Below are 13,994 nucleotides of genomic sequence, written 5' to 3' on the forward strand. Positions count from 1 at the left end.
GCAAATATGGTGTTTTGCTTTAATGAGAGAATTTATTAGTGAATGTGTGCAAGAATCGAAGTTCCCCCCATTTCTGTAGAACATGCGTGTGCAAACTGAGTAGTTTCCTTTGTTCGTATGGGTCGTAGTAAAAGAGGTGTAATCTGAATCTATCATACGCACTGTTTATGTGCCTGTGCTGTAAGGGCAGAGTGCCAGGTGGTTCACGGAACCAGTGCCGCGCTTCCTGGGAGCGCGCGCAAGCGGGGCACTGTACCGAGAACCCGAGTTCCGAGAAAACCAGCCACAGTAATTACCTTCAGCCTACTGCTCTCTGACACACACACACACAAAATTAACCAAATCCACATGTTACCGACACGCAGAGTATACGATCACAACAAAAGGAGATAAGGGAGGCGTACGGCCAAATGTACACGGCTTAACAACAGAAAGACGGCAGATTTGAGCACAGGGGCGGGGCTTCTCAGCAGCACTATCAAACGTTCCACGTCAGTTCTGGAATATTAGGGTCTCTAGTGGTGGGGTAAAAGTTGCTGTTCCCTTAACCCTTCCGAGTCCAAATCTCTTCGATCAACGCCTTTGGAGAACGCAGAATCTTGGCCTACAAACGGCATCGAGAGACGTAACAGCAACGATGTATTTGGCTCAGTGAGTTTACGTAATCCGACACATATATCAAGTGTGTATGAATGAACATGAGTGTATGGTCCTGACCTGTTTGAAATATCATAATGGGTCACCACATATTCCAATCCCATAATCCTCTGTTGAAGCCTGTTCCGGATGATCGGGGGATGCCGAGGCTCCACCTCTAGGTACACGTGACTAAAAGCACAAAACACAAAAGGGAATAAAAAAAAGTAACATTCTTTTCACATTATATGGACACATTCCACAAACATGGCATCTGCAAGGCCTGCAGCATCGTGCAGGACCCCTCACATTTTCACACTCCTGCCATCCAGAAGAACATACTGCAGCATCAGAGGTTGAAGAACAGCTTTTACCCCCAGGCTGTCCCAGAATCATCCACATCACCCCAAACACATACCTTACATAATCTACAGAACCTAACAGTACTGCGCCATGCACTTTAATAAATCTCTCACCACCTCACACTGTGCTGCTGTATTATCATATTCATCAGGTTATCATATGATATCAGTATTACTACTATTATCATATTATATACACTATATATACTAAATATATAACTGATATAGTATCATATTGCTGCAACTTGTCTGCCTGGCATGTCTAGTTTGTCTCTACCTGCACTATATTATGGGTCGGTGCACAATGTCCTTTGTCGTGTTTTTCTGTGAATCCCTGAAGCTCCACAATCTCGTCTCTCTGTGTACTAGTATATGGTGAGATGGCAATAAACATCTTACATTTATATTAGCGAGCACGAAACATTATTTCTCCCAAACAGATACAGACATACCTAAAGCAATAGGATTATTCTTCTTTATTATTTTTCTTTATTATATTAATCACAAAAAATATGCAGTATAAAACTGACACTGACTTCTGGTGCTGCTGCGAGTAGAAGCCTTTCTTGCAGTTCCATTAGTTCTTCTATTTCTTTCTTGTATTTTCATATTCATCTTTTACTGGTATATTCTGCAGAGAGGGTTTTTCTTCCAATTCGCTCTGGGCAGAATCAAGTATCTATTTTCCTACATCACAGTGCTATTTTTAAAAATTATAATCTCCCATGTATTAAATTGTGCCACTACATAAAGTGTGAAGTCATTTACAAGGCTCACCCTATTTTCCATGAAATTCTTTGGTTTTCATGGCGTTACCCTTATTTACATACCATCGTGATGGTATCTTCACTGACACGGGATCTGTCCTTTTCGGGTGAACTCCAGAGATGAGTCAGTAATTGCTCTTTACTCAGAACTTTAAATATTTAACTATGGAATTCCCCTCCCCTACCAGGACTTCCAAGTTTTCCAAAAATATCATGGGACATTCTTCTTCAAGTGAATCCATTCGAGTTTCAGATCAATTATTTCAAAGGAAAATCTGCTTAAATAAATAGAAAAAAAGATGTCTCCTGTTACAAGAGAGTCCTGCAATCAGGGAAAACAGCACTGGAACCGAATTCGCAGAAACAGCATGGCCAGCAAGGTCTGGTGTCTGCTCTGAATTCGCTTAAGTAATTAGGAGCTGCTGGGAATGTGACTTAGCGGGATAGGATGTTCTATTTAAATCCTGTCAGAGTTCGGTGCGCAGAGAAGGTACAAAGAGAATTCAGTGCTGAGGGACAGACCAAACATGAAAAATCCTTACCCTTGTTCTGATAGAAGTTCTGATGCCAAAGTTAAAATCTGGTCTATGACACACATGCCCTCCTGTCCCCCGTCCAGAGCAGCATGGTCCTCAAACCTGCCAGTAGGGGAAATTATTTTTCTGTAGTTTTGTGTAGAAAGAGAAGTGAAAGTGAAGTGATTGTTGTTGTGATACACAGCACAGCACATGATGCACACAGTGAAATGTGTCCACTGCTTTCAACCATCACTCTTTGTGAGCAGTGGGCAGCCATGACAGGCGCCCGGGGAGCAGTGTGTGGGGACGGTGCTTTGCTCAGTGGCAACCTTCTGATTAAGGGGCTGCTTCCTTAACCACCAGGCCACCCTAAGCTTATGTAACAACAAAACAAAATTAATTGTGCCATATTTGTGCAGAATATTTCAATTGTTTTGGTCTGGTGAAAGTGTGTGTGTGTGTGTGTGTGTGTTTAGTAGTGCTTGGCCACCTGTAGACTTCAGGCGCAAGTGCATTCATGTCCTCAGTGAACAGGTAAGGTGGATTGCTGACCAACAGCTGAACAGGAGCACATCTCCTCAGAACTAGGTCTTCATCTTAAAAACACAGGACCACAAACAGTCTTCACAGTCCCATTCACGCCTGTTTAAAAAAAACTGGTCATGTTGAGTCACCTGAGACCACCACAATGCACTCAATAACACTGTTGGTGATCAATAATTCAGGATTTTCATCGCAAATTGGTTGTTTAACAGGGTAGATAACATTCAAGGAACAGAGGTGGCCTGCTTTTAAACTGGATTCTGTGAAATTGTCAATCATTCTCAATCGTACATGTACAGGGAGGTTTCCCCATTCCTCTTACATATTGAGACACAATCATTAAAAAAATGGCAGAATTAAAAGCCAATTCCTCATTCCGAAATACAATAAAAGTTTGAGACCTACTTTGAAGGCCATGTTTCTCCCCCTTTACACTTCATTTCTGTCCTTTTACCTTTAATGAGATCCAAGTGAAGTACTTCCAGTCTGTCACTAAGGCCCAGTCTATGATATATATCACAATGTTATTGCACACATCAACATTGACGAAAAGGTCTTTAACTGCTACACTGCACTTGTTACCTGTGTGCATTCTCTTTGGTGAGGTCAACAGCTTCTTGACTTTGATCCAGGGCAACACCCCTGAGCTGAGGGACAGAAAGAGGTCAAGTGTACTTATAGCTTATAGCTGTATTCTATTGCTATTTCCTGGTTGGAAGAGTCTGAAAGCAGATATTAACAGGGCATCAGTGCTAGTGGCTCAGACTCTCCTGGTGTCCTTCCAATCTTTCCACTCAAGTGTATCCAGCAACCAAAAGGTGTTGAAAGACTGCACAGTAAAGGTGAGCGTGGATGTTTTTTTTTTATGGATGTTTTAGTGCAGGGGTGTCAAACTTGCCCACATCCTGCAAGATCCCTTCATATAGATTCATCATCATGGCCCAGCGATATGAAGCGCTGAGAACACACAAAAACATTGCGTTGATCTTTAAACTGCAGCTGAATCTGTACAGGAGCAGTTACCACGTCGACATCGAATAAAGGAGCTCAAAATTCTTTTTCCGTGCTTCAAAGTCACCGAAGCACACTGCATAATGGGATCTGTAGTTTTTGTGTTATCAGCGCTTCATTTTGCCAGGCCATTATAATAGAGCTATATAAAGTAATATTGTGGGATATGGCCTGATACTGGAGACTCACATTCTGTGCAGTAAATATAAGCATCAAAGTATGGTCCATTAATTCAGGCTCTGTACCTGTGGCATGCTGTGCAGCAAACTGAGGGAAATGGCTCCAGAGCCACAGCCAACTTCCAGGAAGCGTAGTCCATCTCCCACACCCTGCTTCTGGAGGTCATCCAGCACGAGCCTAACCAACTCCTATTGCACATAAATACACAGTCATGTATGGATCTCCCTTCAGTCACATTTTTGTTTAAGATTGATATTATTTGACCACACCTCAGTCTCAGGCCGAGGTATGAAGACTGGGGGTCTCATCTTTAAAGTCAGGTCTCTAAAATCCCATTCCTCAATCACATACTGCACAGGTTTCCTGCAGCAAGACATACACAGAGCAACTGCCATGGGTGCATTACAAAAAGAACAAAATATGTTACACAGGTATCAATATATTAGATCATGTTCACATAATCAACAACATTTAGCCGTTTTAGCCATTTTAATATTCAAATTTTATTTGTCATATACATAAAAATACGCGGTATGATATGCAGTGAAATGCTTTAGTTCCATGCTTCATGTTCCATTGATAATTTTTATTGTCAGTTCTCAGAGGTAGACCTGTGACATTTGAGATGGCCATGATCAAATCATATCTACTGTAGATCTCAGTTGTTTTCTGTTGACCCTGTCCTGGATTTCCAAAGGCCACATGGTACATTCTAAAAGGACAGGTCAGTTGACAAGAATGAAGTTATATAAAGTGGATATAAAAAGTAATACATATCCTTGTTTAAAGGCCAGGATTTTGTGATGTAAAAATTAGACCACAATAAATGATTTAATGTGACCTAGAACCTGTGCAATTGAAAGACGAACATATCAGCACCCTTAAACCTTTAGATTTAATTACAGCATTCAGTCTTATTGGGTACACACCAGAAATCAATTAAAGAGATGGCTGTTCAGACATTTATTCCGTTGTGGCTGCAGCAAAAGCCAAGGTTCACAGAGCGCTCACAAAGCATCAAAGAGATGTCATTGTTGAAAGGTATCAGTCAGGTGCACCAAACAATTTCAACAGCACTGGCTTGTACCATCCAAACACAATGAAGGCAGTCATTAAAAAGTGGAGAAAATACAGGACAAAAGACAAGATGAAAAATAGTCAGTGAGGCTACCAAGGGACCCACAGCAACACTGAAGAAGCTGCAGGAATTTCTGGAAAGTACTGGTTAAGTATTACATATAACAATAATTTCACATATTCTACACATATATGGACAATGTGGAATGGTTGCAAAGAAATGGTTTCAAATAAAAACATCCAGGTCTGGCAAGTATCCTCCCCCCCAAAAAAGTCTCCCAAAAGCATGTGGGAAAATGTGTTATAGTCTGATGAAATCAAGGTTATAAAGGTCTCAGAAGGAACATCTGGTGCAAAAATAAAGCTTTGCATTACAAAAAAAAAACGCCACACCCATGGTGAAGAATGGAGATTGCATTATCATGATTTGGGGTTGTTTTCAATTAACTTGTCAAATTTATTGCGCCATTTTAAGATGGATGTGTACACTTTTTACATCCAGTATAAGTGCCATTCCTCCTTGTTGTACAATTGAAGCATATTTCCTCATGATGGCCCTCTCTAAATTCATGCAGATATTCATTTTCAAAAATCAGTCATGTTCAAGTTTTTTTTACATTTACAGCATTTGGCAGATGCCCTTATCCAGAGCGACTTACAACATGCTTACAAGTTACCATCGATGAAGTGATCAATTCCGGTTCATTAGGACCCCCCAACTATGAATACAATCTTTTTATTCACTCTGTTTTAGTTTCTATACAGAAGTCAGACAATAAGAAGGTTACAAGTTCATCTAAATATTCTCTAAAGAGGAAGGTCTTGAGCTGCAGTTTGAAATTACTCAGTGACTGTGATGTTCTGACCTCGAGGGTTCCTCCACCACCGAGGAGCCAAGACGGAGAAGAGTCTAGATGAATGTCTTCCTTTTACCTTCAGCGTTGGAGGGACCAGGCAAGCAGTACTGGAGGTGCGGTGCGAGGTATAATAAGGGCTGTGAGGTAGGATGGTGCTACTCCATGTTTGGCTTTGTAGGGCAGCATCAGTATTTTGAACCTGATGCGTGCAGCTACTGGGAGCCAGTGGAGGGAACGTAGCAGAGGGGTGGTGTGGGAGAACTTGGGACGATTGAAGATCAGTCGTGCTGCTGCATTCTGTATGAGTTGTAGAGGTCGGATGGAACATAGAGGTAGACCAGCTAGAAGGGAGTTACAGTAATCCAGTCATGAGATTACTAAGGACTGAACCAGTAGTTGGGTGGCCTGGGTTGACAGATAAGGGCGGATTCATAGTTTTTAACTACGGTCCTGTACATGGCAGTGTATTCTGATAGTTATCCTGAAATCTGTAAAATAATTATTCTATCTAATGTCTTATGTCATCAGATCAGATGCAGGCAGCACACAGTTGAAGTCGGGGGGGGGGGGGGGTTCTTTACAGAGGGCAACAATGTCATCCCCTATCATGGGACAGAGAGCCTTTGTACCTACGATCGTAAGGATGTGGTCACAGCTACAAACTTCAGAAAACTAAATTGTTCTAAAGAGTGAACCGAGTGACTGACTAGGTCATTAGTCGGATTTCTCTAAATTCATGACTGGCAATGTCATGACTGTTCAGCTAATCACTGGATGACACACATGTCCTCTTGGAAGCTTATCAAGCACATATCCAAACCCCAGCAGGGCAGGAGGAGGAGAAACCGCAACATCCCAAAACATTAGAACATCACACCAGTGGCCTTCATGCGTCTATGGGGAATTTGGTGAGGAACTCGGGCTCAGTTCATTCACGTCTCATTAGCCAGAGTTTTCAAGGCTGTCCAGGCACATGTTACAATGAGGTTGAAATTTTCCATCTGTTGGTTCCATCCCACCCACATAAAGGTAATGGTATAATGAGTGGTTTGTAACTGTAAGATAGAAGCTCCTCTGAAGCTAAAAGAACAAAAAAACTCCCTTGGGTACCTCAGATAAGAGATAGCAACCACTGAAATATCACAGATTTTGTCTCACTGGCACAAAACAGAGCCATAATTTCCAATCAGAACCACTCCCCTCAAACACATTTCAACAGAAAGATGGAAAATGGATGCTTGGACATCTCTGGGCATTCACACCTAGTGTTCTTGTTTGACACACCATACCCAAGATCCTTTTGGATTTTGGGTTGGTGTCTCTGTTTAGTGTTTCTAAAATTGTATCACAACTTTAGCAAAATTGACATTTATGGCATTTGTCAGGTGCCCTTTTCCAGAGCAACTCAGTAGTTACAGGGATAGTCCCCCCTGGAGACACTTGCTCAGAAACAAGCACTGGTGGACAGTCATTTTTGGTCTCTACAGAGATGCTCAATTGGGTTTAAGTCAGGACTCTGGCTGGGCAATTCATGAACAGTCACATAGTTGATTCATTATTTTAACTGTGTGCTTAGGGAAATTGGTCAACCTTCATCCCAGTCTAAGGTCCTGAAGGAGGTTTTGTCCAGGATCTCCCTGTACTTGGCTGCATTCATCTTTCCCTTGATTGCAACCAGTCGTCCTGTCCCTGCAGCTGCAAAACACCCAACAGCATGATGCTTCACTTCACATACCACTTACAGTTAAGGTCAAAAAATTCTATCTTGGTCTCATCAGACCAGAGAATCTTAATTCTCACCATCTTGGAGTCCTTCAGGTGTTTTTAGCAAACTCCATGCAGGCTTGCATTGACTTTCCTCATAAATCACCGACTGCTGGAGGGCTGCAGTGATTGTTGACCTTTGAAAGTGATTGTCACTGTGATAACACTGCAGCGCAGCACATGGTGACACAACAAAATGTGTCCTCTGCTTTTAACCATCACCCTTGGTGAGTAGTGGGCAGCCATGACAGGCACCCGGGAGCAGTGTGTGGGGACGGTGCTTACTCAGTGGCACTTCAGTGTCACCTTGGCGGATCTGGATTTGATTCTGATTCTGATTCTGATTACAAGGCCGCTTCCTTAACCGCTAGGCAACCTCTGCCGGCTCGGTTTGGCTGGACGGCCAGATCTAGGAAGGCCACTGTGATCTGTGTAGAACCATCTCAAGGATGATCAGAAGAAATGGACATGACCAAGTTAAATATAAGAATGTCACAGCAAAGGCTCTGTTACCTTGTAATGCGCTGAGTACACAACTCCCAAATCCTCTGGGTTTGCCTGTCAGATAGAATTTGGACTAAGCTTCTCCTGCCAAGACTGTCCAGCTGTGAAGCCAGAGAGCATTTCATTGAAACTAAAAAAAAAAACACTTCTTCATTTTCAAACCAACAGCATAAAATGAGCGGAATTTGTGACAGATGAGATCCTTTTAAAACCTGCGGCTTACGGTTTTCAGACCCAGAACATGAGCAACAATGTACTGGCTTGAGAGCTCAGGTTCAGCAACCCCGGAAACTTGAAAATCCTCCTGCCATTTCATCACAGCCTGCTGCACCGTGAGTCCTGAACCTCCAACACCACGTGCTGCACATGTCAACACCTACAGAGGGAAATAAGAACAGCTGATTATGGAAATTCGAGTGGTTGACCTGGTGGCTCAAAAAAATTTAATGCACAGAGGTATAAAACACTCCAAACTGATTAGGCTTTCACCAGCTTGCAAAGCCAGTTAGTAAGAATCCAGCATATCTTTGAAAGCTTTTGAGCATTTCCTAGAACACTATTACTTTTACTCATGATTCAAAATTAATTGGCCACCAAAATGTTCTATTCTCGGTCTCAAAAATATTGACAGCGCAGAAATATTGCTAAAGAAAAAGCTGTTTTTTCACATGCATGCCACAAATGCATTTCATAAGTAGGCATTGCAGTAGAGTGTATCCGTATCACACCCCAAAGCATTTGCTTTACTGTTTAGCCGTCTGGGACAAAGGTCAGAGGTCACAATTCACTTCAGTATGAAGCAAGGACACAAAACACAGAAACCCAAACGACATCCAATGGCTTTCTGAATGCAGAAACAAAGCACTAACCTGTCGCGATACACCTGTGTTTTTCGGGTAAATGAACGGCAGTATGGCGTTCGGACGAAATAACATCATAAAACAGGGATGCCGTGTAAATATCCTTTATTTTGAACGGCAGCACTGCATGCACGTGTGTGCTCACCACATCCGGGTCATGTCAAAATAAAAGCCGTGGTCCAATCACAAAACAGTTTGAAAATAATGAAGCTTATTAAGTCGTAAAACAACAACTTCTAATACTTCGATTTAAAACAATACCAGCCTACAGGCGACCTTAAATTACACAACCGGCTCAATGACACTAAAAAGATTCTGAGGAAAAGCGACAAAGATAGAGATCTGACTATCTGTCCAAATCTGTGGTGCCCGGATTGAAAAAAAACGTTGTGCTTTGCGACATTGACACGAAACGTTCTAATAAGACTTTTATTTCTACAGGTTTGTTGGCCTCTAGGTGGCAGCACTTCGCTCTGAGGCGGACGCTGCAACGACGCAGCGTAGCGAAGACGTCACAGGACGTGAAACAAACAAACAAACAAAACAAAAACAATCATGGACGCCCACAGTCGAATTGAGTGCATATTTTTCAGCGAATTTCATCCGACGCTGGGTCCAAAAATTACATACCAGGTAGGTGCGCATATAAACGGAAACTTATGTCAGCCCGCTGGCGTGACGATGACTCTAAACAGCATTGTTTTTCAGAAACGTTTCCTGTTTGTAAAGGTCCGTTTTAAAGTTGTGCGCTTATAAATGCGGCGAATTGTTCAGCTGAATTCCTCGCCGCGCAGGTTCCGGAAGAGTATATTTCCAGGGAGCTGTTCGACACGGTGCAGGTCTACATCATCACCAAACCAGAGCTGCAGAACAAGCTCATCACAGTGTATGTAGCCGCAGCCATGATCTCGGGGTGGCGTTGTGGGGATCACTGCTCTTTCCTGTCATCACAGTGTACAGTACAGGCCATAAGTTTGGACACACCTTCTCATTCAATGTGATCATTTACATTGGTAGATTCTCACTGAAGGCATCAAAACTATGAATGAATGGAGTTATGTACTTAACAAAAAGTAGAGACGTGGCCTCCACAGTCACCGGACCTGAACCCAATCCAGATGGTTTGGGGTGAGCTGGACCCCAACAAGTGCTAAACACCTCTGGGAACTCCTTCAAGACTGTTGGAAAAGCATTTCAGGTGACGACCTCTTGAAACTCTTCGAGAGAATGCCAAGAGTGTGCAAAGCAGTAATCAGAGCAAAGAAACTAGAATATAAAACATGTTTTCAGTTATTTCGCCTTTTTCCACGTGTTCATTCATAGTTTTGATGCCTTCAGTGAGAATCTACCAATGTAAAAGGTCATGACAATAAAGAAAACACATTGAATGAGAAGGTGTGTCCAAACTTTTGGCCTGTACTGTACTGTATTGGGGTTGCTTTGTGGGGATCACAGTGTACAGTGGGTACGGAATGTATTCAGGCACCCTTAAATTGTTATATTGCAGCCATTTGCTGAAATATGGGGTGCTGTGTGTACATTAATGAGGAAACAAACTTTAATTTTGTTCTGCAAATTGCTGCAATATAGCAAAGAGTGAACATTTTAAGGGGCTCTGAATACTTTTGTACCCACTGCATATACCTGCAGCGATCATCTCAGGTGGGGTTTGTGGGGATGACTGCTCTTCCTGTCACTCAACGACTACACGTCACATGGTTTTATGTTTGCTGTGGTTGGTGCAGCACGGCCCTGGATAAGAAACTCATTGGATGCCCTGTGTGCATTGAGCACAAGAAGTACAGTCGCAATGCTCTGCTCTTTAACCTTGGCCTGGTGTGCGACTCCAGCACGAAGACCTGTGCTCTGGAACCTCTGGTAAAGAAGCTGTCAGGATACCTGACCACACTGGAGGTGAAGGTCTACACATCCCAGAGGGTCTAGTTGCCTCGTGGTTCATCATAGTGCTGCTGAATATTGACCGGTGGACCAATTGGCCTTGGCATCATTTGATTCACTGTGATAATGCCGTGAACATGAATGTAGTTTTGGATTAATTTAATTAAGATTAATGGCTTTGTCACTGCTTCTCATGCAATGATAAATAAGTTTATTCTAAATTACAAGGTATTCAGTCAATGTGATTTTATTACATTTTTTTTACTTTTTATTCAATCAATCTGAATTTATGTAGAACAACAGAACAAAAAAATAATACATGAATAGAATGATACATATTGGATTAATACAGTTGCATATAATGAAATATACTGAAATAGTCTTGTCTTATATCAATGTCTTGATATTGATGTTCATATGTGTTGTTTAATTGCCACACCTACCCCTACAGCTAGAGAGCGGCTTCATTTCGAATGAGGAGAGCAAACAGAAGCTCTTACCCATCATGTCCACCCTGCTGGAAGAACTCAACACCACTGGAGCCTGCACTCTGCCTATTGGTGTGTGTCCCTCCTGTGATGTGTGTGTGTGTGTGTGTGTGTGTGTACACCTAGTTGGGGGGGGGGGGTGGCTCAGTCTAAGGCATTTAACATCAACAAACACGTTAGTTTGTACTGATTGTTCTCCAGGTAGATCAACAGCCAGAGGCACAGTTGTAACATTTCACTCTCGATTTGTTCTTTTCTTTGTTTTCCTGCAGACAAGTCCAACACAATTCACCTGAAGCTGATCGAGTTGCGGAAGGATCCTATGATTGTGCAGGAGTACGATGTTCCAGTCTTCACACAGAGCAAAGATCACTTCATCAAGTCCCAGTGGGACTTAACCACACAGCAGGTATGAGGGCACCTTATGACTGGGAGGATTATGCATATAAAAGACCTGAGGAATGACCTCAGCAAATTGTACCATAGATCCTGCCTTACATCGATGGTTTTCGACACATTCAGAAGATCTCAGCTGAGGCGGACGTGGAGTTGAATTTGGTGCGAATAGCTGTTCAGAACTTGTTGTGAGTATTTTGTTTTATATGTATGATGCTAACTGCTGTTTAGGCCAATGAACTACCTTTCAGAAGTTTAGGGGAATTTTAAAAATGTCCTTGTTTTTGTATAATTTAGTGCAAAGTGCATCAGTAGACATGGGTTGAAATACAATTTTTTTCTATTGAAGTAAATGCACATATTTTTTTTCCAACAAGAAAAAATGTAAAGTGTTAATGATGAGGGGTATTTTTAATAGTTTTTTCCATTATCATTTTTTATTTTATTCAGGTATTATGAAGTTGTGACCCTTGTATCAATATTTCAGGTAATATTAACAATGAATGTACAGAATTGATAATAATCCATCTGAATCCAGCCTTTTCACATTATACTCTGCATTTCTTCAGTACTCCAATGTTTATTGTGCAACACCTAAAGTCCAGAACCTCATAGACGACAAGGGCATTCAGGAAGAGTGTCTGCATTATGTGACTAAAGCAGGTAAATGGACAATGTGCTTGAATTTTTCCAGCCAATATAGGAATTGTGTATGTGTGTGTGTGTGTGTGTGTGTGTGTGTGTGTGTGTGTGTGTGTGTGTGTGTGTGTATATATATATATATATATATATATTATCTTTTATTAATTAGGACAAAGGGCTAGTCTCAGAGATGTGTTCCAGCTGTACTGCGGTCTTACCCCTGGAACCACGGTGCGAGACCTTTGCTCCCGGTATTCACAGCAACTACAGCGGGTTGATGAAAGGTGTGTGAAGCATTGTGTGTCTGTGTGTGTACCTCTAGGAATTAAATGTGTAGTCACTTTACATAGGTATATTGAAACCACATGAATCAAGGGAAAGGCCTTAAATACAATACCCATGTTCCTGAGAGGCAAGTCTTCTTATTCTCTCCTGCCTTTTGGGTAGCAGTTACCTTGGACACTTGGGTTACTTTGGGCTCACAAACCCCACAAACCCCGCCCCCTGTCTAAATGAATGGAGTGAAAACTACAATTTATGTGTCAGAGGCCTCGGAAAACCTAAACATGTGCTTACAACAGTCTTCATTTAATCACCGTAAAGCAGGCAGTTGTCTACTGTGGAGCAGAGGTGAGAAGTCCTCCCATCAGGATTTGGCCAATCAACACCGAATGCACCAGTGCGTTTTATTTAGGTGTCAAGTCCTCCTAATGGCTAATCGTAATTGAATTCCATTGTGAAATAAGTGAGACACGTCACGTGTTTCTGCCTGTGTCAGATTGTAGTAACACTGTGTTCCTATTAGGAAGTTAATCCAATTCGGCCTGATGAAGGGTCTCATTCGTCGGCTGCAGAAGTATCCCGTAAAAGTTGTCCGCGACGAGCGCAGCAGGCCACCACGGCTTTATACAGGCTGCCACAGTTATGATGAGATCTGCTGCAAAACCGGTGAGTTGGAGGGCTGGTTGAATTCGATGCATGTTCATTTGAGTGTAATTAACTGCAAACTTTCCCTGCCGACCACCACAGGAATGAGCTACAGGGAGCTGGACGAACGGCTTGAAAATGACCCGAACATCATCATCTGCTGGAAATGAGGTCCCGGCGACACTACGGCACCACAGCAGGCGCGAGTGCTGGATTCAACCCCCTGCCGAGCGGCACGATCTGCAGTTCCCGCAGCAGGGACGGCCCGGCCCGGCTCAGACAGGGGGACCGAGGACGACTGTTACTTCATGCCCGATAAAGCCTAATCTTTTCTCAGCTCTGTGTGATCCCATGAATTCACACAGGCTTCAGTGCAAATGTAGTGAACGTTTCAGATACAAATGTGCGGTTTTGTTGGTGAGAAATAATATAAATAAACTGTCTATGGGTTTTATTTGTCCCACCAGTGAAATCTGCCTCAGTTTCCATCATCTATTAAACCGTATTTTGTTACAGGTGAATTTGGTAACAGCATTTTAAAGATACCATTTTTAGTAGCACTT

General features: G+C 42.4%; 2 protein-coding genes across 3 annotated transcripts; one reads left to right on the forward strand and one right to left on the reverse strand.

Moving 5' to 3' along the window:
* Positions 1 to 12: 12 nt before the first annotated feature.
* hemk1 (HemK methyltransferase family member 1) lies at positions 13 to 9,225 on the reverse strand. Of its 2 annotated transcripts, XM_028999571.1 has the most exons (11): positions 9,089 to 9,225; positions 8,443 to 8,595; positions 8,229 to 8,320; positions 4,287 to 4,380; positions 4,083 to 4,205; positions 3,409 to 3,473; positions 3,281 to 3,330; positions 2,774 to 2,879; positions 2,308 to 2,403; positions 718 to 828; positions 13 to 604 (listed from the first exon to the last, which is right to left on the reverse strand). In XM_028999571.1, exons 1-11 carry the CDS (start codon positions 9,155 to 9,157, stop codon positions 574 to 576), a joined length of 990 nt encoding a protein of 329 aa, XP_028855404.1. In that variant the 5' UTR covers positions 9,158 to 9,225; the 3' UTR covers positions 13 to 573. The 2 variants fall into 2 exon arrangements, with proteins under 2 accessions (XP_028855404.1, XP_028855405.1); XM_028999572.1 differs by lacking the exon at positions 9,089 to 9,225 and having other exon boundaries at positions 8,229 to 8,349; positions 8,443 to 8,556.
* Positions 9,226 to 9,552: 327 nt separating this feature from the next.
* nprl2 (NPR2 like, GATOR1 complex subunit) lies at positions 9,553 to 13,903 on the forward strand. Its single transcript, XM_028998651.1, has 11 exons — positions 9,553 to 9,712; positions 9,874 to 9,965; positions 10,825 to 10,993; positions 11,430 to 11,538; positions 11,739 to 11,875; positions 11,953 to 12,050; positions 12,313 to 12,349; positions 12,432 to 12,525; positions 12,674 to 12,788; positions 13,310 to 13,452; positions 13,534 to 13,903. The coding sequence occupies exons 1-11, from the start codon at positions 9,635 to 9,637 to the stop codon at positions 13,599 to 13,601; spliced, it is 1,140 nt and encodes a 379-aa protein (XP_028854484.1). The 5' UTR covers positions 9,553 to 9,634; the 3' UTR covers positions 13,602 to 13,903.
* Positions 13,904 to 13,994: the final 91 nt, after the last annotated feature.

This window comes from Denticeps clupeoides, chromosome 12, assembly GCF_900700375.1.
Source record: "Denticeps clupeoides chromosome 12, fDenClu1.1, whole genome shotgun sequence".
Classification (NCBI taxonomy): Eukaryota; Metazoa; Chordata; class Actinopteri; order Clupeiformes; family Denticipitidae; genus Denticeps; species Denticeps clupeoides.